The sequence below is a fragment of the Pseudophryne corroboree genome, chromosome 1, assembly GCF_028390025.1.
Source record: "Pseudophryne corroboree isolate aPseCor3 chromosome 1, aPseCor3.hap2, whole genome shotgun sequence".
Lineage (NCBI taxonomy): Eukaryota > Metazoa > Chordata > Amphibia > Anura > Myobatrachidae > Pseudophryne > Pseudophryne corroboree.
Window position 1 is genome coordinate 879,729,088 of NC_086444.1, and position 25,527 is coordinate 879,754,614.

A 25,527-nucleotide genomic window follows, 5' to 3' on the forward strand; every position below is an offset into this window, starting at 1 on the left:
TGGAACAGAGTGAGGAGAAGAATAAATGGTTATAGTGCTGTATATTCCCACAGCAGGACTCGGTCAGGAGATTACTAGAACACCAGTGTGGTTTAATTGCTGTAAGTAGCATTACACCCATGTCTGGTACTTAGCTCAGGGGTTGTATGTCATCTTTCTTACTTTCTTATTGGACATTGAGAGCCTATTTTTGAGTTGTACGCATTGCCAATATTTATGGAGTTGAGCGATTGTTTGTTTGCTACATCACTAGTAAGAGCGATGTCAAATTCTGAGCGCACCCCCCCATTAACACCCACACACACAGTGGATGCTGCATTGTACCTGGACGCTGGGAAAGCGCAACGCACCGACAACAGACGCGACTGTCTCGCGGAATTTTACATTCTTATCTCGCAAGAAGGACTCTAAATGGAGGACCTCCTCAGTGGCAGCTGTTGAGGAATGGAACTCCTCTGCTTCACACAGCACTATTTGGGGGCCCTGGGATGACTGTCCCTGTTGCCCTTTCCTTAATCTGGCCCAGGATGCATCAAGGAGGATTTCAGCATCTCTCTAAAGATGCTTAAAGTGCGTGGCTCAGTCCTTGCACAGTCACACTTGTACACCAGGAGAAGGGCTGATACTAGCATTAGCCTAAAGTCTCAGACAGGACTAGGACAAAAGACACTAAAGTGATCACAGCACTGTGCAGCTCAAAATCAGCCCCAGTGAATATTGATCTCCCATACCAAACCTCCACAATTCCATTCTGAATTGCTCAGATATTGTTTTAAAGGTAGAATTTATACACAATTAGTAACATGCTTCCACCGGGTGCTGTCATAAGGCACAGTGGTTACATCACAGCATTTGACACTGTTCCATACAAGCACAGGGTTGGACTGGCCCACAGGGGCACAGGAGAAACCCCTGGTAGGCCCCACTGCATAAGAGCCCACCTCCTCCTCTACGAATCAGGTTCCAGACTATGTACTTGAATTATAAACATGTCACATTATAGTGCACACGACTTTGGTTTATTCTCTACAGTTTATTGCTGTTATTAATCGGTTACATTATCATGATGCACTACCAGTATTTACTATATATAAAATGGTTACTAAAGCCTCTGTGGAGACTGGCCACACCCCTAAATGTGGCCCCCTATCACTACATTTCCCTGGTGGGCCCTTCATGACCCAGTCCAACACTGTACAAGCATAATGGGTCACTGTGTTGATAGGATTGGCCTAGTGGCTGTTTAGTCAGCAGAGGCATCTGTACACCTGTAGGTTGGTTGGCTTAAAGTAGCACATCAAGATTGTAATGTTAACAAAATTCAGTTGGCCTAAGATACCAATAAAAACATAAGAGTTCCAAGACAGTGGTGTGGTGTGTATTCTCAGAGAGAAGCTCAACAGGGGATGACACTGACAAAGAACATATTTCTATTACACCACAATGATACTGGTGAACTTGCCTCCTCATTCTATTATACTGCCAGGAAAGGTTGGAAATAGCACCTGGAGAAGAAGGAGATATATTTAAATAAATACCTAAAGAATAGGACAACCGTAATTCAGAGGTCAAACTTCATCACCTGGCCAAATACCAAAATATGGAAGAGGGCCCACTGATGTGGCTACATCCTCGTTTATAAAAGCAGACCAACTGTCTACCCTGAACATGGGCAGTCAGGGGACAGGTTCCTCAGAAGAGCCCCACACTAAGATCTTCCGGCTTTAGGAGGGTGACCTGGTATTTCTGCTCTCCTCTGGCTTTTGGACTTTGTAACAGCTGCCCCCACTGTGCCATTTATCTTAACAGTCTGTTTTGTTTGTCTGCTGTTTGCAAATGTGTATTTACAGTATTTATTTGGAAATAGTACATTTATGCTGTTATATACATGTGTTACATTTATGTATTTTCCATTTAGTTATTTTACTTTTTTTTTTTTTAAACATAATTATGGAATAATCTTGCACACCTTTTCCCACAGAAAGTTGAATATCTGAATGGGCTTCATTATAAATGTAGACTCTGCCTAAGTCTCACTTTTGCCATATTCCTGTCTATTTAGAAGTATCTGAGAAATAAATTGACCTCATTTAACCTCTAAGAAAGTCAACTGAGGTTTTACTGATCTTCAAGGAGGAGCTAGATCTCATCCGAAATTATATATGTAAATACTTCTAATGTACTACAGTGGTCCTTTTTCCATTATGGTTTTACTAAAACGTTACACTTATAAACAAGGTTGTTGTCTGAAGGTATTTTTACAGTAATTTGATATGTTATGCTGATTAATATGTTTCTGACGTATTCTTGCATTCAAATACATGATAGACATACTGTATATGGGATGGATGGATGAATGGATTAACAAATAAGCATATACACCCAGAGAGTGCCCGTTTAGTGCAGATGTAGCCACGATGAGTGTGGCTTCATCTGTACACAGGCATGGATTCTGGTCTGTCCTATTTTATTTTACTGTATTATATTTTATTCCATTTGGTTTTCTTTTTTTCCTTTTGGAAAACACCATTGAAAAAATGTATGATTGAACCACTATTACTATATACTGGAAAATTGCTCACGATGAGTGTTACATTGTACATGCAAATGAAAATTTGTTATTTATATAAATGTACGTCATGCTTCAATAGAATAAACTTTTGAGAACATAGATAGATATGGGTTAAGGGGAGTAGAGATGTACCGCATCAAGCCTTGCAGAGACATAAGGTGGAAAAGTTGGGCAAAACAACCAACCAGCTTCTGATTGTCATTTCAAATAATGGAGCAGATGTATTAACCTAGAGAAGGCATAAGGAAGTGATAAACCAGTGATATGGGCAAGGTGATAAAGGTACCAGCCAATCAGATACTAACAGTTAATTTATACCCCTTTTCCACTAGCTCAAAAAACACGGGTAAATGCACGGGGGCGCGCATTTACCCGTGTTTTTGGCAAGTGGAAAAGGGTCAACCCGGATCAAGTGACCCGTGAATCCTACCCGGCTATTTACCTGGGTAGGACACGGGAATGATCCGGGTAGGGTTCTAGTGTAAACGGGAGCCGTGTCGATGCGACACGGCTCCCGTTTACACTGTATGGAAGGGCGGCGCTGGGAGATCATGTGATCTCCCTGCGCCGCCCCTGCCGCGTCACTAGAAGCGTCACCAACCCGGCATATGCCGGGTTGTGACTGCTGATGGGAAAGGGGACGAGCACGGGTCGCAGCAGGGGGCAGCTCCCGTGTCAGGCTCCCGGCTGCGACCCGTGATCGTAAGTGGAAAAGGGGTAATACATATGGGATCTGATTGGCTGGTGCCTTTATCACCTTGCACATATCACTGGTTTATCACTTCCTTATGCCTTCTCCAGGTTAATACATCTGCCCCACTGTACCAGATAAATGACAGAACCTGATTTGATACTTTGGACAACTTCTCCACTTTATTTCTGTCCAAGGGCTGGATGCATCAACATGGAAAATGCAGCCAAACCTAAGAAAATGCAGTTTTCTGAGGTTTGGCCGCTTACCTCATATGCACCAAGCCCCAGAATGCAATAGATTTCGGGGCTTGGATGCGGTGGGCAACACCATCGCATTACCCAATAGAAGCATAAGGACTTTTTTCTCACTTCCCTGCTGAGAGGTATCCAATGAAATCCCTCCCAGCACCCCTAGCTGGCCGCACTGCAGCCCACGCATGTGCAGATAGGACTCCGGGTCCTAAACTCGGAAGTCCTATCAGCAAGAGCTGTCCTTTGCTAAAATTTTCATGCATATGGTGTAAATAAGCACAGATATGCATGTGGTGAGTGTCAGGATGCATGTGATGCTTGATGCATTTTGCCACAAGGCTTGATCCTTCTTCCTCTAAGACAGATAGGGATATAAGTATTGGCAGGGCTTGTTCTATGCATATGCTGGGTACGCAGCTGAGTAGGGCGCAGCATAGAAGAGGGCGCCTTACTCAGCTGTGCCAGGGACATGTATAACATTGGGCCTACCTGAGACACGGAGAATCACCGAGCAGGCAGTGCTGTCCACTCCGGCAGCGCACACCGCTACAGTAATGTGAAGAAACACAAAAGAAACTACCACTCCCAGAAGCCATTGCTGCCAGACAGCAAGGGCTGCTTGGAGCGGTAGCTTATTTTTAGATTCTTCACAATACTGTACATGCAAAATAAACTATCACTCCCAGAAGCCCTTGCTGTCTTGCTGCTAGGAGCTGTAGTTTATTTTGAGATTCTTTATAGTACTGTAGTGCGGTGCGCTGCCCGGCACAGCGCCGCAGCACCAACAGCACTGCCTGATCGGTGAGCATCTGATCCCACCCTGATCTCCCAGGCTGCACAGGGTGCATATTGATTAATATGTAGGGGGCACTTTTACAGTGGGCAATATGTGTAAGGGGAATTTCTACAGTGGGCAAAATGTATAAGGGGCACTAGAACTGGGCTTTTCCATGAGACCACACCTCCTTAATTTGTAAGCACGTTCAAAAGTACTGGGGAACGCGGAAGTATATATTCACTTACCAAGAAAATGTGGCCTCGAGTCGGCCCTGAGTGTTGGGCAGTGATAACATCTCATTTTTATTTTTTTCAGCAAAAAAAATAATTATTACTGCATCTCAATGTGTTTAAAGGCTGACATTGGAGAAACCAGAGATTTTGGCTTGAGTAAATTACGCTGCTGCCATAGCTGGGGCCCTTACTAAGGGGATACGGTCATTATGTCGACCACACTTAGGTTGACAGTCATTATGTCGACCACTATTGGTCAACATGCATTAGGTCGACATGGTCACTAGGTCGACATTTACTAGGTCAACATGCGTTTTTCACAATTTCTTTTTCAGTTTTTGAATTTTTTCATACTTTATGATCCACGTGGTCTACGATTGGGAATAGTAACCTGTGCCGAGCACAGCTGTAGCAGAGCGAGGCACCTTGCCCCGAAGCATGGCGAGCGAAGCGAGCCATGTGAGGAGTCACTGTGCACTAATTGGGGTACCCCGTCACTTTACCATGAAAACTACACCAAAAAAAGTAAAAAAAACGCATGTCGACCTTTTTCCATGTTGACCTTGTTCATGTCGACCTAATGACTGTGTCAACCTATTTCTGGTGTCGACCTAGTCACTGTCGACCAATAGTGGGCGACCTAATGACTGTTGACCTAATGCATGTCGACCCTATGACACATACCCTAACTAAGTGCTAAAAAGCTGAGCTTTTCTTCACTTGTCCTGACAAAGTACCTCAGAAGATGTCTCTATTTGTTACTTCCCAATGTCTGCATGCATGACCAATCTGTCCACAATGAGATCTGGCAGTTTTGCAACCATATCACTCGGCTGATGCCATACAGCCATGATCAAGGTTATTGTGACACCTCTCTGGCAACTCTTTTTAGTACAACTCACTGCCAAGCCATCTTGCATCGCTGTGATAAGTGGAGATGCAGGATGTCTTTAGATCTAAGAAAAGCGCCACATTAATACCAGAGATGTGCTGGTTCGGACTTACCCGGATTTACTCGGATCTCAAAATGGCATCTTATTGGCTATCTGCTCTCATGTGTTTTGATTATCCAATAAGATAAATTCAAACTTGCAGTAAATTTGGCAAAAAGAACCAAGTACATCCGGACCCGCACACCACTAATTAATACATTTGCCCCATAGATAGAGAATTAGGAACAAATGTACTAACAAGCTCCTTTTCACAGTGAAACATCCGGCATTACCACTTATCACAGCAATGCCGGAAGTCTTAGCAATAAAATGTTTTAAAAAGAGAGTCACCGGAGAGGTATTTTATATATATATATATATATATATATATATAATGAATGATACGCAGTTTTGCGTTGAATCATATGTCTTTTAAATTCCTCTTCGATATAATGGTACAGTCAGGGGTTAAAGTGGACCGGAACAGGGTGGAACTGTGTTCCGGCAGTTCCAACACACCTTGTCCAGCCACAATCATCAACTACACAGATAGCCTGATTACGGAGGACTCAGGGAAACTCATCACCAGCACTGCAGCCATGCTTCTGCTTCCCCGCCTTCATCGCCCACCCACAGCATCTACTCAGCTGAGGGCTCTGGCTGGGTCAGCCTCTCACACACTTAAAAGAAGATGTATTAAGCCCTGAGAAGTGAAAAAGTGAAAGGCACACACAGCCACGCAGCTGCACAGCCGGGGTTAGGGGGAGCTGGGTAGTGTATGAGCCATCTGCTGAAGGTGATCAGCACTGCTGGGCATTAAAAGAAAAGCATTCTCTGGCTAATCTCGTAATCCGGGGATTGGAAGCTACAATCCCGGGATTCAATCCCAGCCATTTTTAGGTCAAAATGTCAGGTTCCTGCCAATTCCGATCCTGGGATTGGCTACACTAGTAGGAAATGTGGGTACCGTTGGTATATTTTTTTTTACGAAATAGATGCTAATAACTTCGGTTTTGGCAAAAAAAAAAGAAAGAAAACATTTAATCTCTGGTTTGATGGAAAAGTCTGTATATTTAAGACTTGATGCAAAACAAAAAACAGACATATATGGTCCCACAGTATATTCATGGAAATAAATGCATGTACTTGCCCATATGGAGAGATGTATACGTCCACTATTGCCTAACCATATGCTTGGTTTGCTACTCATCGTCATCATCATTATCAGCTTCAGTACACACTTGCATCAGGTTCAGTCTCATAGCCAACGGTTGGCATAAGCATGTCCTCTCTGAACTGTGCCTTCCGGTCATAAATGGAAATACTCTTGAAATACATGACTTTGCAATGCTTATACCTGTGTACACTCAGGGACGGAGCATGCGCAGTGTGGAAATATGCACAATACACTACACTAACTCCGCATTAGGAACTTAACAATTTTCTCAGAGAGACAAAATGGTGAAGTTGCCCAAATCAGCTTCCAGCTATCATGTATCTAGCACAGTCTATAACATGACACTGGTTGCTATCGGCAACTTCTCCATTTTAACTCTCTCGAAGGTTTGATACATCTCCTACCTATGAGTAATCCAAATGCACAGTATTATTATTTATGATCCATCCACATATTCCATAAAAAAGGTATATCAGGATGTGTCTGAGTAATGATAACGAGTAGGTTAGTGTACACTGGCCCTCATTCCGAGTTGATCGGTCGGTATTTTTCATCGCATCGCAGTGAAAATCCGCTTAGTACGCATGCGCAATGTTCGCACTGCGACTGCGCCAAGTAACTTTACTATGAAGAAAGTATTTTTACTCACGGCTTTTTCTTCGCTCCGGCGATCGTAATGTGATTGACAGGAAATGGGTGTTACTGGGCGGAAACACGGCGTTTCAGGGGCGTGTGGCTGAAAACGCTACCGTTTCCGGGAAAAACGCAGGAGTGGCCGGAGAAACGGTGGGAGTGCCTGGGCGAACGCTGGGTGTGTTTGTGACGTCAACCAGGAACGACAAGCACTGAAATGATCGCACAGGCAGAGTAAGTCTGGAGCTACTCTGAAACTGCTAAGTAGTTAGTAATCGCAATATTGCGAATACATCGGTCGCAATTTTAAGAAGCTAAGATTCACTCCCAGTAGGCGGCGGCTTAGCGTGTGTAACTCTGCTAAATTCGCCTTGCGACCGATCAACTCGGAATGAGGGCCACTGTACTTTCACTTTTCTCTATTAGCTTAGCTATTTTAAGCCCTACCTCCTAACTGTTGCGTTTGAGGATGATCAGGACAATCAGAGTTAACTTGGAGATGCTTATGTTACACAATATGGCTGAAAACGTGACAATTGACTGTTGCAGTACAACTATTGGGGTGCTCAAGTGCCTACAGAGCTGGCTCCAATATCAGTACAATGCTAATTTGTGATCACTGATTGGACATATTGAGGCATGTTTCAAGCTAAATGGGGGCATGTCTTGGTAGGGGCAGAATGCAGTGCTTAATATATCCCTATTTTGTCTGAGTAACTGTAGGATAGTATGTTTTGCCTACCTGCAGGTATAATCGCAGAACCACTGACTACACCTCAACCATTCATACACATTCAGTCCTGCTGATCACACCTCACCACTCAATTCCCGAGTCTTTTAGTGGGACTGACACTGGAATTTTGCAGAAGCTTGTGCTAAAAATCAGTGTTCAGGATCATTGGCAGAAAATATATGCTAATGGAGTGTGGCATTTATTTTAATGATTGGCAAACAATAACCAAGTATGTTTGGCAGCTTGCAACTCAGTGCACCGTGGTTTACTAGTCTTATACAGGCCCTTTCTGCTCATACAGTACCTCTGTCTTAGTGGGTAATTCAATTATTTATTATTTATGTATATTTTTCTATCAGTTTGTATTTTATCTATGTCTGCAGTGTTTTTTATCACTATTATTATTAATAATATTATTATTATTATTTTCAATTTATATTTTATTACAAGTTTATATTTTTATAATAGTGTTATTTATTTCTGTATTTATTTGTTTCCTCAGATTTAAGCAGAACAAAACTAGGAGAATATGAACTAATAACCCCAATAAGCACTGATGCAGAGGGACACCATCTATCCAATGTTCTCTCCATTAGTCAAAAAAGAAGACTAGCGAGAGACACATCGCACAGTCGCCAACCTCTCTACTTCAATGTGACAGCTTTTGGAAGAGAATTTCATCTCAGATTAAAGCCAAACACTCGACTCATTGCTCCAGGCGCTGTTGTAGAGTGGCATGAAGACCCTGTGAATGCTGACAACATAAGCTATGTTGGAAGTACGACCCATATTGCAAATAGTACAGAGGAAGTCTGGAAAAAAGCACCTTTGTGGACTAATTGTGCTTACGTGGGAGAAATAACAGATATACCTGGAGCATCTGTTGCATTAAGCAACTGTGATGGTCTGGTAAGATAAATTTTCTGCTTTCCTTCCTAACCTTATATTTAAGTTCTTGTGATGATTCTTAGGGAAGAACAGTAACCATGACATTGTGAAATGATTCAGATTACGTTGGGTACACACCTTCTGAATCACTCCGCTGATTGAGTAACTGCTCATGATCAGCTGAGTGCTGTGTCCCCAGCTTGACTCCCTATAACCCGCCTGCAAGCCCCTTACACACTGTACTAGAAATAGCTCTGTGTGTAATGGACTTTTAGGGCATCGGCGGGTGGGGCCAACACATGTTAAACAGCACATAAGATGTGACCTCCCGATCCCAATCGCTGGAGTAACGCTCTTAGCAGTTCATCTGCTAACGCTCCTGCAACGGACCTACATACACATCTATCTGCCTGTTCACCCGATATTGGGTGATCGAGCCATGGATTGTATATGTGTGTACCTAGCATTACTCATGAGTTAATGCTCAGATGTTCATGTTTATTCTTGTCATCTAGTTCTTATACTCGTATTGTCAATAAGTTATAAGAGGTATTGCATAGGGCCTAGTTATTAAAACTGTAATAACAATTATTTTTCTATTGCCCTTTCTGTGATGGAAAATCTGTGGTAAAACCAATTTCTTTGATATCAAGGGTGTAATAAAATATTGCAGAGGCATTTGTTCCTAAACTCAGACTGCCCAAACAATAATTTACTTCTTTGCAGGGTCAGAATGTATATATACATGATTAAAATAATAATTATATTAACAAAATATTCTGTTTCACATTAAACAATTGCTTTCTATATGTAACACCATGATAATTGTAAAATAACTTTAAACTAGTTTTTTGTACATTGGGTCAGATTGAAGACCTCATTGATAATACGAGGTATGTCTGTTTTTTAATCAGACTGTACTTGTAAAAACTAAGCCATACTGCATGAGGTAAAGGGGAGTTGGGGAACATTGACCATGGGCTATTTCAAAATGGTGTTGGAAGTCCCCCCCCCCTCTGGCATAGATAGTTTGCTGTCATACAGCATTCGAAGAAGTTGTGTTTTCCCCGTGTGTCGTAAAAATGCCTTGTTCAAAAGCAGAGCAACGTGTTACATTTTTTTGTAAAACTGAACAAAATGCTGACCGAATCTTGCTGTCTGCTAACCAAAGCTTACAGTGCAGATTCAATGTCCACTGCACATGTGTTTTGAGTGGAACAGAAGATTTAGTGACGGTCATGAGGACTTCGAAAGTGATGAACAGTCCTGGAAGGCCATGCAAATCACAAACAAATGAAAATGTGGACAAAAATTTAGAAAATTGTTCAAACTGACCATCGACGTTGATTCATCTGAATGATAGCAGAAACAGTAAATATCGACACAGAGGGGTATATTTACTAAGGTCCCGATTTTGACCGAGATGCCGTATTTTCTTCAAAGTGTCATCTCGGTAATTTACTAAGCAAAAATCACGGCAGTGATGAGGGCATTCGTAATATTTTGGAAGTCCTAGGAAAAAATCATGAATCAATACACCATCGGTCAAATACGCCTGCAATTTGGTAGAAATCGGGGATTTACTAAAAAGTGCAAAACACAAACACTGCCGACAATAGCCAAACACTGCCGTGATGAAATACAAATCGTGAAAAAGTGCTAAAAAAAACAGACCTGCTTTTTTATCCCGTGTTTGTATAGGCATGCACGGATTCATGAGATCCGTGCATGTTTTTCAGTGGGAAGGGGTGGGAAATGTTATAATTTTTCAACAAAAAAAAAATGCGTGGGGTCCCCCCTCCTAAACCAAACCAGCCTCGGGCTCTTTGAGCTGGCCCTGGTTGCAAAAATATGGGAAAAAAAATGACAGGGGTTCCCCCATATTTAAGCAACCAGCACCGGGCTCTGCGCCTGGTCCTGGTTCCAAAAATACGGGGGACAAAAAGCGTAGGGGTCCCCCGTATTTTTGAAACCAGCACCGGGCTCCACTAGCTGGACAGATAATGCCACAGCCGGGGGTCACTTTTATACAGTGCCTTGCGGCCGTGGCATCAAATATCCAACTAGTCACCCCTGGCCGGGGTACCCTGGGGGAGTGGGGACCCCTTCAATCAAGGGGTCCCCCCCCCCCAGCCACCCAAGGGCCAGGGGTGAAGCCCGAGGCTGTCCCCACCATCCAATGGGCTGCGGATGGGAGGCTGATAGCCTTTGTTGAAAGTAATGAATATTGTTTTTAGTAGCAGTACTACAAGTCCCAGCAAGCCTCCCCCGCAAGCTGGTACTTGGAGAACCACAAGTACCAGCATGCGGCGGAAAACCGGGCCCGCTGGTACCTGTAGTACTACTACTAAAAAAATACCCCAATAAAGACATTACACACACACCTTGAAAGTATAACTTTAATGCATACATACACACCACCATATACACATACTTACCTTATGTTCACACGAGGGTCGGTCCTCTTCTCCAGTAGAATCCATGGTGTACCTGTTGAAAAAATCCTACTCACCAAATCCAGTGTAGAGGGCTCCTCGGATAATCCATTTGTAATCCACGTACTTGTAAAAATAAAAAAACGGGACACCCGACCACGAACTGAAAGGGGCCCCATGTTTTCACATGGGACCCCTTTCCCCGAATGCCAGAAACCCTCTCTGACTGATGTCTAAGTGGGTTTCTTCAGTCAAAAAGGGAGCGCCACGTTGTGGCACCCTCCTGATTGGCTGTGTGCTCCTGTACTGTCTGACAGGTGGCACACGGCAGTGATACAATGTAGCGCCTATGCGCTCCATTGTAACCAATGGTGGGAACTTTGTAGTCAGCGGTTGACCGAAAGTGACCTCACCGCTGACCACAAAGTTCCCACCATTGGTTACAATGGAGCGCATAGGCGCTACATTGTAACACTGCCGGGTGCCGCCTGTCATACAGTACAGGAGCACACAGCCGATCAGGAGGGTGCCACAACGTGTCGCTCCCTGATTGGCTGAAGAAACCCACTTAGACATCAGTCAGAGGGGGTTTCTGGCATTCGGCGAAAGGGGTCCCATGTGAAAACATGGGGCCCCTTTCAGTTCGTGGTCGGGTGTCCCGTTTTTTTATTTTTACAAGTACGTGGATTACAAATGGATTATCCGAGGAGCCCTCTACACTGGATTTGGTGAGTAGGATTTTTTCAACAGGTACACCATGGATTCTACTGGAGAAGAGGACCGACCCTCGTGTGAACATAAGGTAAGTATGTGTATATGGTGGTGTGTATGTATGCATTAAAGTTATACTTTCAAGGTGTGTGTGTAATGTCTTTATTGGGGTATTTTTTTAGTAGTAGTACTACAGGTACCAGCGGGCCCGGTTTTCCGCCGCATGCTGGTACTTGTGGTTCTCCAAGTACCAGCTTGCGGGGGAGGCTTGCTGGGACTTGTAGTACTGCTACTAAAAACAATATTCATTACTTTCAACAAAGGCTATCAGCCTCCCATCCGCAGCCCATTGGATGGTGGGGACAGCCTCGGGCTTCACCCCTGGCCCTTGGGTGGCTGGGGGGGGGAACCCCTTGATTGAAGGGGTCCCCACTCCCCCAGGGTACCCCGGCCAGGGGTGACTAGTTGGATATTTGATGCCACGGCCGCAAGGCACTGTATAAAAGTGACCCCCGGCTGTGGCATTATCTGTCCAGCTAGTGGAGCCCGGTGCTGGTTTCAAAAATACGGGGGACCCCTACGCTTTTTGTCCCCCGTATTTTTGGAACCAGGACCAGGCGCAGAGCCCGGAGCTGGTTGCTTAAATATGGGGGAACCCCTGTCAATTTTTTACCCATATTTTTGCAACCAGGGCCGGCTCAAAGAGCCCGAGGCTGGTTTGGCTTAGGAGGGGGGACCCCACGCAATTTTTTTTTTAAGTTTAAACATTTTTTATTTTTTTTACAAGGTGCACAATGAAGCCCTGCACGGATCTCACAGATCCGGACGAGATTCATTGTATTAAAGTCGGCAGTGTTTTACAAGTCACTCACGTAAAACACTGCCTAAAAAAACGAATGACATCGACATCGGAAAAACCGAAAATGCAGAATACGGCAGCTTAGTAAATTAGTCGTAATCAATTCAAAAAGTTGCATATTTACACTTTCGATGTCATTCGTGATTGAACTTTGACCTCAAACGGGAAAATACGATTCTTAGTAAATATACCCCAGAGTCTGTTAGGAAAGTTTTGCATCAAGATCTTAACATGACAAAAGTTTATGCTTAGATGGTTCCAAGGCTTCTCACTGCTGAGCAGAAAGAAAATTGAAAGTGAATTTGTACAGATGTTTTGGAACAAATTCAAGTGGATTCGCATGTTTTAGAAAAAGTTATTACCTGTGATGAAACATGGATCCTCCACTACGATCCTGAGATAAAACGCCAGTCCATGCACTGGAAAACACCATCATCACCAAGAATGAAGAAAGAACATCAAAGCAAATCCAAATTTAAAACCAGGTTAATTGTTTTCTTTGATATCAAGGCTGTTATTTTGGCAGAAGGCGCAACAGTGAATCAGCATTACTACAAAAATGTTCTAGAAACTTTGTGGGAAAGAATCAGAAGAAAGAGGCCAGAGTGTGGAAAAATGGTTTCAGGACAATGCACCAGCCTACACATCTCAGTCTGTGAAGCAGTTTTTGTCCGAGAAACAGATAGCAGTGCTAGAACACTCTCCATACCTGCCAAACCTAGTACCGTGTGACCTCTACTCAATGGAAACCCAGTTTTACATCAGTTACTGTGGTAAAGAAGAAAACAAGGCTGTTTTTGTTCACAGATAATGAGCTACAGCACGGCTTTGACCAAAGGAAAATAAGAAGGGGAGTACATAGAAGTAGAATGGAGTTAAAATATATTCAATATAATTAAACACAAATTATAGCATCAGTCTCGATATTTCATAGCCACACCTCGTAATGGGGACTGCGCTATGCAGCGCTAATTAGTCTTCTACAGGAGATTTATTTGAGTCTCCTGCATAAGACTGTTAGTAATTAGCAACAGTTCATAACATTACGCAGAAGTTGCCATTTCTACATAATTGTATGAAAAAAAAAGCTTGATAAATAGGCCCATGATCATGGGAATCTGGTTTCACAATACAGTATATTATTTAGTAAGCATTCTTATTTGACAGATGGTAAGAAACATGTACTTGAAGTATTAACATTTTTGGTAATTGTCCAGAATACATAGATAAATGTCACACACATAAAAGTGAACATATAAGTTATTTATTACAATAGTAAATAATATTGAGAACATCCTGGCTTGTTGAGTAAGTAATTAACTGCTATGGATTGATGAAGGTTATAGAGCTAACTGCAGACAGCGTCCCAAGCAATGGCTGCACCTCAGCGCTAGAACTAAGTAAGAATCTCCATTGTTAAATGAGACATACAGATTTATCTCCGCTGTCAGTTGTGGTAAAAGTCATTAATATTTTTTTTCAGCCTCTCATTAATCTCACGTATTCTCTTTAGCGGTCATTTGTACTTAGATACAAATTCTAAGTAACATTTGCATGACTTAAAAGAACACCTTGTTCCCTTACTTTGAGAGAACTTAATACATTTGTAATTAAGTGTAATATATATGTTGGGCACAATTTATCTTTGTCGTTTTAGCAATGTTGGTGCTGTTTCTTTGCTGCAAAGTTAAGAGGAGTGCTTGTAAAATGTTATTTGGAATTTAAATTCTAATCAGCAAACAGTTCAACTGTTAGGGTCCAATGACTGGAACCCTGTCCCTGGCAGTTCAGGAGAACTCATCTTTGCTGGAGCTTAACTATGATCTCTCAAGGCTCACAGCCTAGATGGAGGTTGGTGATGAGGCTTCTCCAGTCTGTTGGATGATCTGGGGGAGGTAGATCTAAAATACACATTTTTCTTGAATGACTCCTTCCCATGGCAAATTTTTGGATCACATAAACCCCTTTCACATCGCCAAAATAACCCAGGTTATTGCTGGGTCGACCCGGGTCGTGGTGCAGTATGAAAGCCCCAAAATTGAAATAATCCTGGATTAAAGCAGGGTTAAACATGGGTCAAACCCGGGTCCATGTGCCCTGAGAAAGGGTCTATTCAGTGTTCCAATTATGGAGAAGCACTTTTTTTTTTATATACTGTCGTATTAATCCTTTTTTCATGTTTCCTGTACATACAGTAACTTACGGTTTTAGTCTAGATCTAAAATGGTGGATCTGCACTGTCTTTTTTTAATTTTTAATTTATTTATTTAACACTAGTAGCCGAATGTAATGACTCCCTGATCGCCTGAGGTGCGAGATGCCGGCCGATCTCAGACTTATTTTAAAGGGGCAATCCCTTACAAGGCATGGTTTTGCCCTCTAAGTGATTGCCCCTGTAAAAAATGTCCAAGATCGGCCGGCATCTTGCACCTCTGCCGATCTTGTGCGTCATTACATCCAGCACTATACATTTGTATATACCATTGCATAATAAAATATGATTGTAGGTCTAATTGTTCATTAAACATAAACTGAATAGGTTAAAATATGTCCATGCTATATCCACCCACGCCTGCCAACAGTCCTGCTTTTCAGTAGCTAAAGGGGATGTAGCACTGTAAAAAACAAACAAGCAAAAAACCAAATCAGACTCTGTGGATTGAAGATGGACTGTCTTGATTTTCCAGCTAGTACTGCCGGCATATTTAACTATCTTATATATAGATGAAATATAACTTTGATGTCTAACCTAAGAATTTTATGTGTTATTTTTTACATACGTGACAGTCTAGATTAATTGGCATTAAACTTATACAATAAGGCTATGGTACCTCTACATGCAAATCGTCATATTTTGTTTAGCAAATACTACTTTTTTTTGCTGAATTAGTTTTTTTTTTTTTAGAACACTGGCAAACCCTTAAAACTGACTGCAAAAATATTATACTTAAAAATATTAAAGTGTTAGTCCTTTAAATCACAGAAAGACACTGTTTGGCCAAAATGTTTTAGGATAAAATCAGATTGAGGTCAATGCCAGGTATACTGGAAGACACTTTGGCCTGCATGTCTATGCCACACTAAACACTATTTCTGCAGAACAGAAGGAGCAGGCGGGTATTTACAGAGGTAACTCTGTGGTCTACCAGGGTAAACATTTTGAAATCCCAGATACACACTGCTTGCATCCCACATGTGCTGCAAATACTAATTCAATCAGTGTTGCAGAGTAAAAACAACAGCACCTATTTTGTGTTCATCTAGTTACAGTAGAAACTCCCTTTCCCATGGGACCACATCTAAAAACACATTGGAAGCTGACTTTCGTCAATGGTCTACTTACAGAAGGCTTTAATGGAAAGTTGTACTAGCTTTCTTTATATTATGAAAGTTATTGCTCTTTGACTCATTTGCTTTGGATTTGCAAAAGCTTATATAATTATATGTGATGCCTCCTAAAAAGCACTGAAATTAAATTTAAACCTCTAAGAGCATATTGTTGCAGTTACTCCATCTTTGGAACGCTCTACACTGCCCTGTCAGATTATTTTCGACCTGCAGAAGACCTTTAGATTTGAAGAAGCCTGTTTGACTTCTCAATAATCATTATTTTACACAACTTATCAATCAGAATCACCACTTCCACATTCCCCCACCACTGCCACACTTGTGTATTCACCTCTACCGTATTTATAAGGTTTTCTCAGGACGTCTTAGCCTGTAAGTGTAATTGTGCAGAGTCTACCTTCTACATAATGTAATTATTGGTAGATTGTCTCTGTGTAGCTTTAGGGAAGAGAGTACTTCCACCCATTCTCTCTGGAAACGTCTTGGCCTGGCTAGCCATTTACACATCAATTGGGAGTGAAGGTGGCCTTCCTGTGGTGACAGGACCACCCCTCAGTGGGCCATAATCCTTGCTGAACCTTCTCCTGTAATCACTCATGGCTCCCCTATTTAAATTTTGGCCCCAGCTCTGCTTATCTGCATATCTGATTATCTGATACCTTACAAGCAAACCAGAACACCCCCACCCCCAATTCCCACCCAGTGGTGATTTTTCCCAGGGCCTCATTTCATTAATGCGTACTGAGAATGTAGTGACATTCTGATGAGTACTTTTTGCTGTAGACTGCTTGTAATAGATGAACTTTCATTATAGACACCTGTATGTATATGACACTACAGTACATTATTTTAGAAGGCCTTTTGCTTTTCTAGTTACACAGCCAAGACACATCTCTATGTTGTTGTTGGGCGTAAGTATATATTTGTATGCCTGATGTATTGATGACACATTCATGGCATAGAACATTACTGATGTAATGTCGACATTGTAGAAAATGTAGACAATGTCTTTTTGTGTCTAATTCTACCCCTAACCTTAATGCTATCCGTATTCACAGTAGCAAATTTCCCATTAGGCACATGAGGCACAAGCCCAGGGGCGGCATTTGTTTGGGGGCGACACTTGGATGCTTGTGTTGGTACAGTAGCGGATCTTGCTACAGGCAAGCAGGACTTTTACCCGGGGCGCCGTTGCCCCGAGGGATGCCTCTAATGTCTATGCGGTGCTATGGGAGAGACGTCATGACGTCTCTCCCATAGATCCGAGGAGCAGCGCCGGCGGCCGGAGATGGAGGGCAGCAGCGGTCGGATGCAGGGGCGGGGATGGTGAGTATTTTTTTTTGTATGCGGCACAGCTACAGGGGCAGGGGAAACCACCGGTAGGCCCCAGTACCTGGGGGCCCACCCCCTCCTCTGGGGATCAGATTTTGCACTTGAATTATACATTATACATATGTTACATTATACTGCACAGGACTAAGGTGTACTTTCTACAGTATTATTAATCCAGTATATTATCATGTATGCGCTAGCAGTATTTATATATATATATATATATATATATATATATATATCAAGGGGCCCAGAACATGCACTACTGGTTAACCAAGCCTCTAAGCATGGGCCCCTATCACTGCATTTCCTCGGTGGGCCCTTCATGCCCCAGTCCTACACTGTACAGGGGGCACAGTACTGGGGGCACAACTACTGAGAGCACAGCTACACAGGGAGCACAGTACTGGGGGCACAACTACTAAGGGCACAGTACTGGGGGCACAGCTACACAGGGGGCACAGTACTGGGGGCACAACTACAGGGGCACAGCCACAGGGGGCACAGTATTGGGGCACAGCTAGAGGGGGCACAGTACTGGGGGCATAGCTACAGGGGGCACAGTACTGGGGGCACAACTACTGAGGGCACAGTACTGGGGGCACAACTACTGAGGGCACAGCTGCAGGGGGCATAACTGACCACGCCACTTCCCCATGAAGCCACGCCCCTATTTTAACGCACACCTACGGCGCGTACTAACCCTGTTTTGCCTTTGGGGGCGCCAAAGAAACTTTCGCCTTGGGCGCCACAAAGTCTAGAACCGGCCAATGTATCGGTACTATCAGCCTCTAATGTACCAGTAACTGCAAAATATATCCACTGTACTGTACCATATGCCATCTTGAATGGAGTGTAAACGGGTAGGACATGCACATACTACCCCTATAAGCAGTAGCGGCTCTTGCAGGCTTTTTGACCTGGGCGCCGCTGTCCCAAGGGCACCGCCGCCGCCTTGGCAAGAGCTGCTATTCCTGATCCCCGGTCCCAGTCCCTGCTCCCCGGCTGCAGCAGGCGCTGTGGGCTGTGAGGGGGCGCCCGCTGCATCCGGCGCCACTGACAGACACTATCATAATTGACCTCTAGTGTCTGTGCGGCGCTGCTATGGGAGAGACGTCATGATGTCTCTCCCATAGAGAGAAGCGGGCGGCCAGAGACGGAGGGCAGCGCAGCAGCAGTCGGGAAGCCGGAGAGGGGATGGTAAGTATTGTGTTTTTTTTGTGTGTGTTTGTAAGCGGCGCTACTGGGGCACAAGTACTGGGGGCAAGTATACTGGGGCAAATATACTGGTTGCACAACTACAGGGGGCAAATATACAGGGGGCACAACTACTGGGGGCAAATATACTGGGGGCACAACTACAGGGGTTCCAACTACTGGGGTACCGCTATGAGGGTCACACCTACTGTGGGCACACCTACTGGGGGCACTGCTACATGAGGCACAGCAACTGGGGGCAAATCTACTGGGTGCACAGCTACAGGGGGGCACAACTACTGGGGGCACTGCTACAGGGGTCACAACTGCTGGGGGCACAACTACTTGGGTCACAGCTGCTGGGGGCACAAGTACTGGGGGCAGATCTACTGGGGTTACAGCTAAAGGTGGGCACAAGCCCCTTCCCTATGAAGAAGCCACGCCCCTATTTTTGGGCACGCGCCTTCGGCGTGCACCAACTCTATTTTACCGGGGCGGGGCGCCACAGGAAACTTTCGTCCTGGGCGCCACAAGGTCTAGAACCGTCCCTGCCTGTAAGCTGTCCTACTTAGTAAAGATGTATATATACAGTAATTTAAAAATAAAAACTGTCATAGTGGCTTTTTTTTATAATTCTGTTAAATCATCAAATGAGGGCTTATACCAATCAATGAAAATAATAGGGGTAATTCCAAGTTGATCGCAGCAGGAAATTTTTTAGCAGTTGGGCAAAACCATGTGCACTGCAGGGGAGGCAGATATAACATGTGCAGAGAGAGTTAGATTTGGGTGGGTTATTTTATTTCTGTGCAGGGTAAATACTAGCTGCTTTATTTTTACACTGCAATTTAGATTGCAGATTGAACACACCACACCCAAATCTAACTCTCTCTGCACATGTTATATCTGCCTCCCCTGCAGTGCACATGGTTTTGCCCAACTGCTAAAAAATTTCCTGCTGCGATCAACTTGGAATCACCCCCAATATAATTAGGTGGGGGCGGCCGTTACTGTTGAGCCTAGGGGCACATTCATCCCTTAATCCACCCCTGCCTATTTCTAATGCTAACCCTAAGATGTCGACATTTCCTCTGTCAATGTAAACAGTTTGAAAGTTTCGAAATAATTGATAATAAATGTCGACCTTCCGGTGTCAACATTTAGATTGGAGAAATAGTGACTGCATACCTTATGTTTGGGCATTGAACTCTAGCTACTCTATGGGCAGGATGTACTAATGGCAAAATGCGGTAACTGCCATTTTCGGAGGTTTGACTGAATTTCCCATGTGTATCAAGCTCCTGAAAACGCAGCTTTCTGGAGCTTGTACCCAATAGGCAACGCCATCTATAGATAGAGTTGCCTATAGAAGCCTGTGGGCTTCCTTTTGCATAATTCCCCAAAGGGATCCAGCAGGATTAGAGTCCCATGTGGCTTACACGTGTGCTGGACCACAGCCGCACATGCGCAGAAATCCTACCTGGTCATAAACCTGTAAGTCCTTATATCACAATGGTCAGCTCTTGTTGGAAGAGCTGTCTTTGCATTTATATTCTCAAATAGGGTTGGGTTTATTCCGACCGCCGATCACCATGCCGACGCCGGGTTCCCAGCTGTTAGATGGGTGGCGGGAGGGGGGGAGTGCAACAAAGCCCCTTGCAGGCTCACTGCACTCGCCTCGCGGCGGGCTCAGTGGCTTGCTATGCTCGCCACAGGTTCTATCCCCACTCTATGGGTGTCGTGAACACCCACGAGTGGGAATAGTCCCTGTTGGTTGGCATGCCGACCGGCTGGCTCTTCAAGGTTCGGGATCCCGGCTTCGGTATTGTGACCGGCGGTCTCCTGGCCGCCGGTCACATAACCACATCCCCACAAATCTACATACATACAGCGTTAATAAATGCCGCTATGCATGCGGTAAATGGCGGGATGCATGATACATCCTGCCCATCCTGTCTATATTTACTTATGGACGAATTTGACTAGCTGCAGTAATCTCTTGGTTTACCGCAGTATAGCTTAACACCCATAATGCATGATAATTTCACTTACCGTGCCTATAAGCACTCCAAGTTAACACTCAATTCAGTTTGGAAAGGCATACCCCATGGACTTATGGTAATACTCTGTGGTATTAGCCGTGGAAAGTGTGTGGAAAATGGGACAAATGGGGAAATCAGTATAGAGATCTATTAGCAGGCAAAGACAAAGTTTTGGGGACTGTAAAAGGTGTCAAATGTCTGCTTTTTGCTTTTGTTTATTCCACTAAAAAGATTAAAGAAAGTTAGTGCTTTTCAGCAAATTAATGCTTTAGGAGAATTTGGGGTGCAAGATTGTGCGTAAATTGATGTTTGTGTCATTTTAAATTCACTTTTAGAAAATTGTTAAAGATCACCTGTAATTCCCACACTGCAAGCTTTCCCATGAATATAGCTCTCCCATATGCTGTACCTGTCCTGCATCATTTAACACAAATGTATTTCTTACTTTATTCCTGAAATTCAGAGCTAGTTCTATCGGAAAGCATACTTGCCAAGAAATTCAAAACTGGAGAGAAAGGAGCAGCTATTAGTGGTTTCATACCATACCTCTGTATACATTTTCCCTATATATCAATTCATTTCTAAAAGTTTTGGCTTAAAAATGACCAAGCACTATTTATACTCTACATATATCATTGTTCTCCGTGTTATTTTTGTTATAGTTCCACCAACGTTAAGGTGATATTAGTTATAAAAATAACACAAGACACAGTATATATGCATTGTAGTCCAAGTATGGTACTTAAAGCGTCTTCAGTATGCAGGAAATTCTACAAGAAAATATAATAAATGTAAAAACACTGCAGTGTCAGGGAAAACAAGAAATAAACATACATACATACATACATACATACATACATACATACATACAAACAAACATTAACAATGTATTTAAAGAGATGCACATATCTTAGCATTTGTCTAGACATTATCTATTTGTGTATATAAGCTTATTCTCTGGGTGGCTTATGATCTAGTTTTTGCAGTAAGGGTCCCCAAGAGAGCTTACAAAGAGCTACCCAGTTTCCAACAAGTAATTGGAATTTGTTTATCAAAGTCTGGCTAAGTTACAAATAACATAAATTTTGCAATATAGTATCAGCATCAGTTCTGAAACTTTTTACTAATACACACGTATAATGGGGCTCATTCTGAGTGGATCGCTAGCTGCCGTTGTTCGCAGCGCAGCCATCAGGGTATAAATCGGCAATTCTGCGCATGTGTGTGGGGCGCAGTGCACACGCGAGACGTACTTTCACAAAAGCCAATGCAGTTTTACACAAGGTCTAGCGACGCTTTTCAGTCTCTCTGCTGATCGTTGAGTGATTGACAGGAAGTGGGTGTTTCTGGGTGGTAACTGATCGTTTTCGGGGAGTGTGTGTAAAAACGCAGGCGTGCCAGATAAAAACGCAGGAGTGGCTGGAGAAACGGGGGAGTGGCTGGCCGAACGCAGGGCGTGTTTGTGACGTCAAAACAGGAACTAAATAGTCTGAAGTGATCGCAAGGTAGGAGTAGGTCTGCAGCTACTCTGAAACTTCACAATTTTTTTTGTAGCAGCGCTGCGATCCTTTCGTTCACACTTCTGCTAAGCTAAGATACACTCCCAGAGGGTGGCGGCTTAGCGTTTGCACTGCTGCTAAAAGCAGCTAGCGAGCGATCAACTCGGAATGAGGGCCAATATGTAGTGCAGGGCTTGACAAATTTTTATTCATATTAAATATATAGTGCAGTGCTTGACAAATTTTAGACTAATATATAATATATAGTGCAGGGGTTCATAAATATTTCTATAATCTAAGTAGCAGTTTTAAAATTTAGGAGCCAGGCGAGGCCAACTTCCTTAGCCCAAATATATGAAGTGGTATAGACCACCACACATGTTCCTTCAGTACTAATTACACCCAGTTCATGCCATATCTAATGTCCAATTTATAGTATGCCACGCAGCAGAGCCCCCAATTCGTAGCATTCCATGCAGCCAGTGGCATCACAAGGGGGGTGTGGCCTGCACCCAGGTGTCACCCGCTGAGGTGTGACACCAAAGTACTGTAACATTACGTGCATCACCTGGCTTCTGTCACAGTGTGCAAGCCGGCACTGCAAACGAAGCAGTCTCTGGGGGCAGCCCGCAGGTATGCACAGTCCCAATACCTAAGGTACCCAATTAAAAAAAGATTGTTCATGGTTTTTTTGCTACCAAAATCACTTAGGGCGAGAAAAAAATGGCGAAAGGGTTCCAAAGTTAATCCCATCAATCTTTCCTAAAAAGCCTAAGTCATGTGTGTGCCTCATTTCTAGCAAAAAAAACAGCTCAAAGTGCTCACAGTAGCAGTTCTCATAGCCTCAGGGACTCCAACAGCGTATGGTCCCCTGAAAAAGCCACTACTAGCACTAGAACATGACAGACTGAGCTAGTTAAGTGATGACAGGAACATGAACAATGTGAACCACCCCGAATCTGTTCAGCATAGTTTTGATTCCCTGTAGGACCCTCAGAATAAAACAGACGAAGGTGTTAGTACTCTTCCCACAGCCCCAGGTGCTGGGTGTGTGTAATAAAGATTACATACTGTAGTTAAATATGCAGTTTTTTGCGGTTGGATTACTGGTCCCAGCAAACGATCTAATATGTTTGGGTATGAGGGTACTTATGACGCCACTGCTTTTTAGTACTTGCTAAAGGGGTTATGTCCTGTTTTCAGTAGTCAACAGAAAGTGGTAAACTACAAGGTTACATGCATCAGAGGTTATTATCTTTTTTTTCTTTACATGTATATTCACACACATGTCCTTTCCCTCCATTTCTGGTCCATTTTACTGTGTCATTCTCTTATAGCCCTCTCATGGTTAATGTTATATCCCTAAATATCAAGGGTCTAGATTCCCCAACAAGCGGAAACTAGGTTTGTCTCACTTTGCCAACCTCAAAGCCCACATCGTAGCTGTACAGGAAACTCATTTTATTTCTTCATCTCCACCCGCCTTCTTTAATTATAGGTTTTCTCTTTGCTATATGTCTAATGGCCCCAGCAAAAAGGCAGGGAAAGCTCTTCTTATATCTTGCTCATGTAATTTGATTTTGGATCGGCAACTCTCTGACTCCGAAGGTCGATATTTGATATTGGTAGGCAAACTAGACGACAAACCAGTCATTCTGGCGGTTGTCTAGGCCCCTAACTCCAAGTGAGTTCCTTTCATTAGAAAATTCTGTAAAGCTTTACAATCCTGTCGCTCTAGATCCGTAATACTATTAGGGGACTTCAACATGGTCTTGGATCCTAATTTAGACAAAACCTCAAAACATCACCCCCCCCCTCCCCCAAAGGTTTTACTTAAGTGCAACCATTCATCCGCATTTAGACGCATAGTTCATGAATATGAATTACATGATGTCTGGAGATCTTGGAACCCCAATGTTAGAGACTATACCTTCTATTCCCCTGTTCATGGGTCCTTTTCTAGGATAGATCTGGCCTTTTCCAATAAATGGACCCTCCAGCAAATTCAAAGGGCTTCTATCCTGCCAGTTGCATGGTCCGATCACTCGGCACAGAGTTTATTCTGGGACCCCCATTCGTTTAACCCCCCCCCTTCTCCATGGTGCCTTGGTGAACATCTTCTCTCTAACGTGGAAGCTAGTAATTCTATTGACCAGACCCTCACCATGTATGTGGAAACAAACAACACGGCTGACACCTCTCTGTTTATGCATTGGTGCGCCCTTTAATGCTGTAACTCGAGGATCCGCAATTAAAGCGGCCACGGATTTGCGCAGACAGATGGAGGACTACCAGAGGGATGTCGAAACTAGGTTAGCAGATCTTGAGAATAAACTTAAATAATCCCCTTCTAATAAAACCGTTTACCGAGACCTTCTTTTGGTTAGAGAAGAATGGAATGTTCTTGCTTTAACAGAAGTTCAAAGAAACCTGTTTAAGTTGAAACAGAGTTATTATGTTCAAGGGGACAGAGCGGGCAGATTATTGGCCAGGAAACTGAAGTGAAAACGGCACATGAATGATTGAAGGTAGTTTCCAATTCACGGGGTGCAAAAGTTTCCGACCCAGCAGACATACCATCTGCCTTTGCCAATTCTTATGCTTCAATGTACAATTTGCAGGAAGACGTCTCGATCCCCCAACCGACATCGGAAGATATTAATTTCTTGGGGAAGATGTCACTCCCTTGTTTGCAGATGACAGATCGCCAGGCCCTAGAGCTCCCCTGGACAGAGAGAGCAACAACAGGTTATCAACTCTCTCCCGGTAGATAAAGCACCTGGCCCAGATGGCTTTATTAACAAATTCTAGAAATGTTTTCAGGAGGTTCTGATACCAGTGCTGACCCCACTATTTAATGAAGCTTCATCATTAGGGTCTTTCCCAATCTAAATGCTCGAAGCAAGGATTGTCACTTTTCTAAACAGTGGAAAATCCTTCTCTAGTAACTAATTATCGTCCGATAGTTCTCTTGAACACGGATGTTAAGATATATGCAAAGTTAAAAGCAAACAGGTTGAACCCGTTGATCCCTTCCCTTGTCACTCGCGACCAAATCAGTTTTGTCCAGGGCAGACAATTCCCGGATAACACCAGGAGAATTATCAATATTTTGGATGCCTTCTCTGCGTCCTCTGGGCCCCTTCTTCTGCTCTTGTTGGACGCGGAGAAGGCATTTGACAGATTACACTGGGGATAGCTCTATGCAGTCCT

At 43.4% G+C, this 25,527-nt stretch overlaps 1 protein-coding gene across 2 annotated transcripts in view; it reads left to right on the plus strand.

Moving 5' to 3' along the window:
* Positions 1 to 25,527, plus strand: part of ADAMTS3 (ADAM metallopeptidase with thrombospondin type 1 motif 3) — a 375,923-nt gene that overhangs the window by 11,795 nt on the left and 338,601 nt on the right. For both annotated transcript variants that reach the window (XM_063920099.1, XM_063920100.1), the window contains exon 3: positions 8,506 to 8,912. In XM_063920099.1, the coding sequence (XP_063776169.1) occupies positions 8,506 to 8,912 (407 nt within the window). The remainder of the gene's footprint in view (positions 1 to 8,505; positions 8,913 to 25,527) is intronic.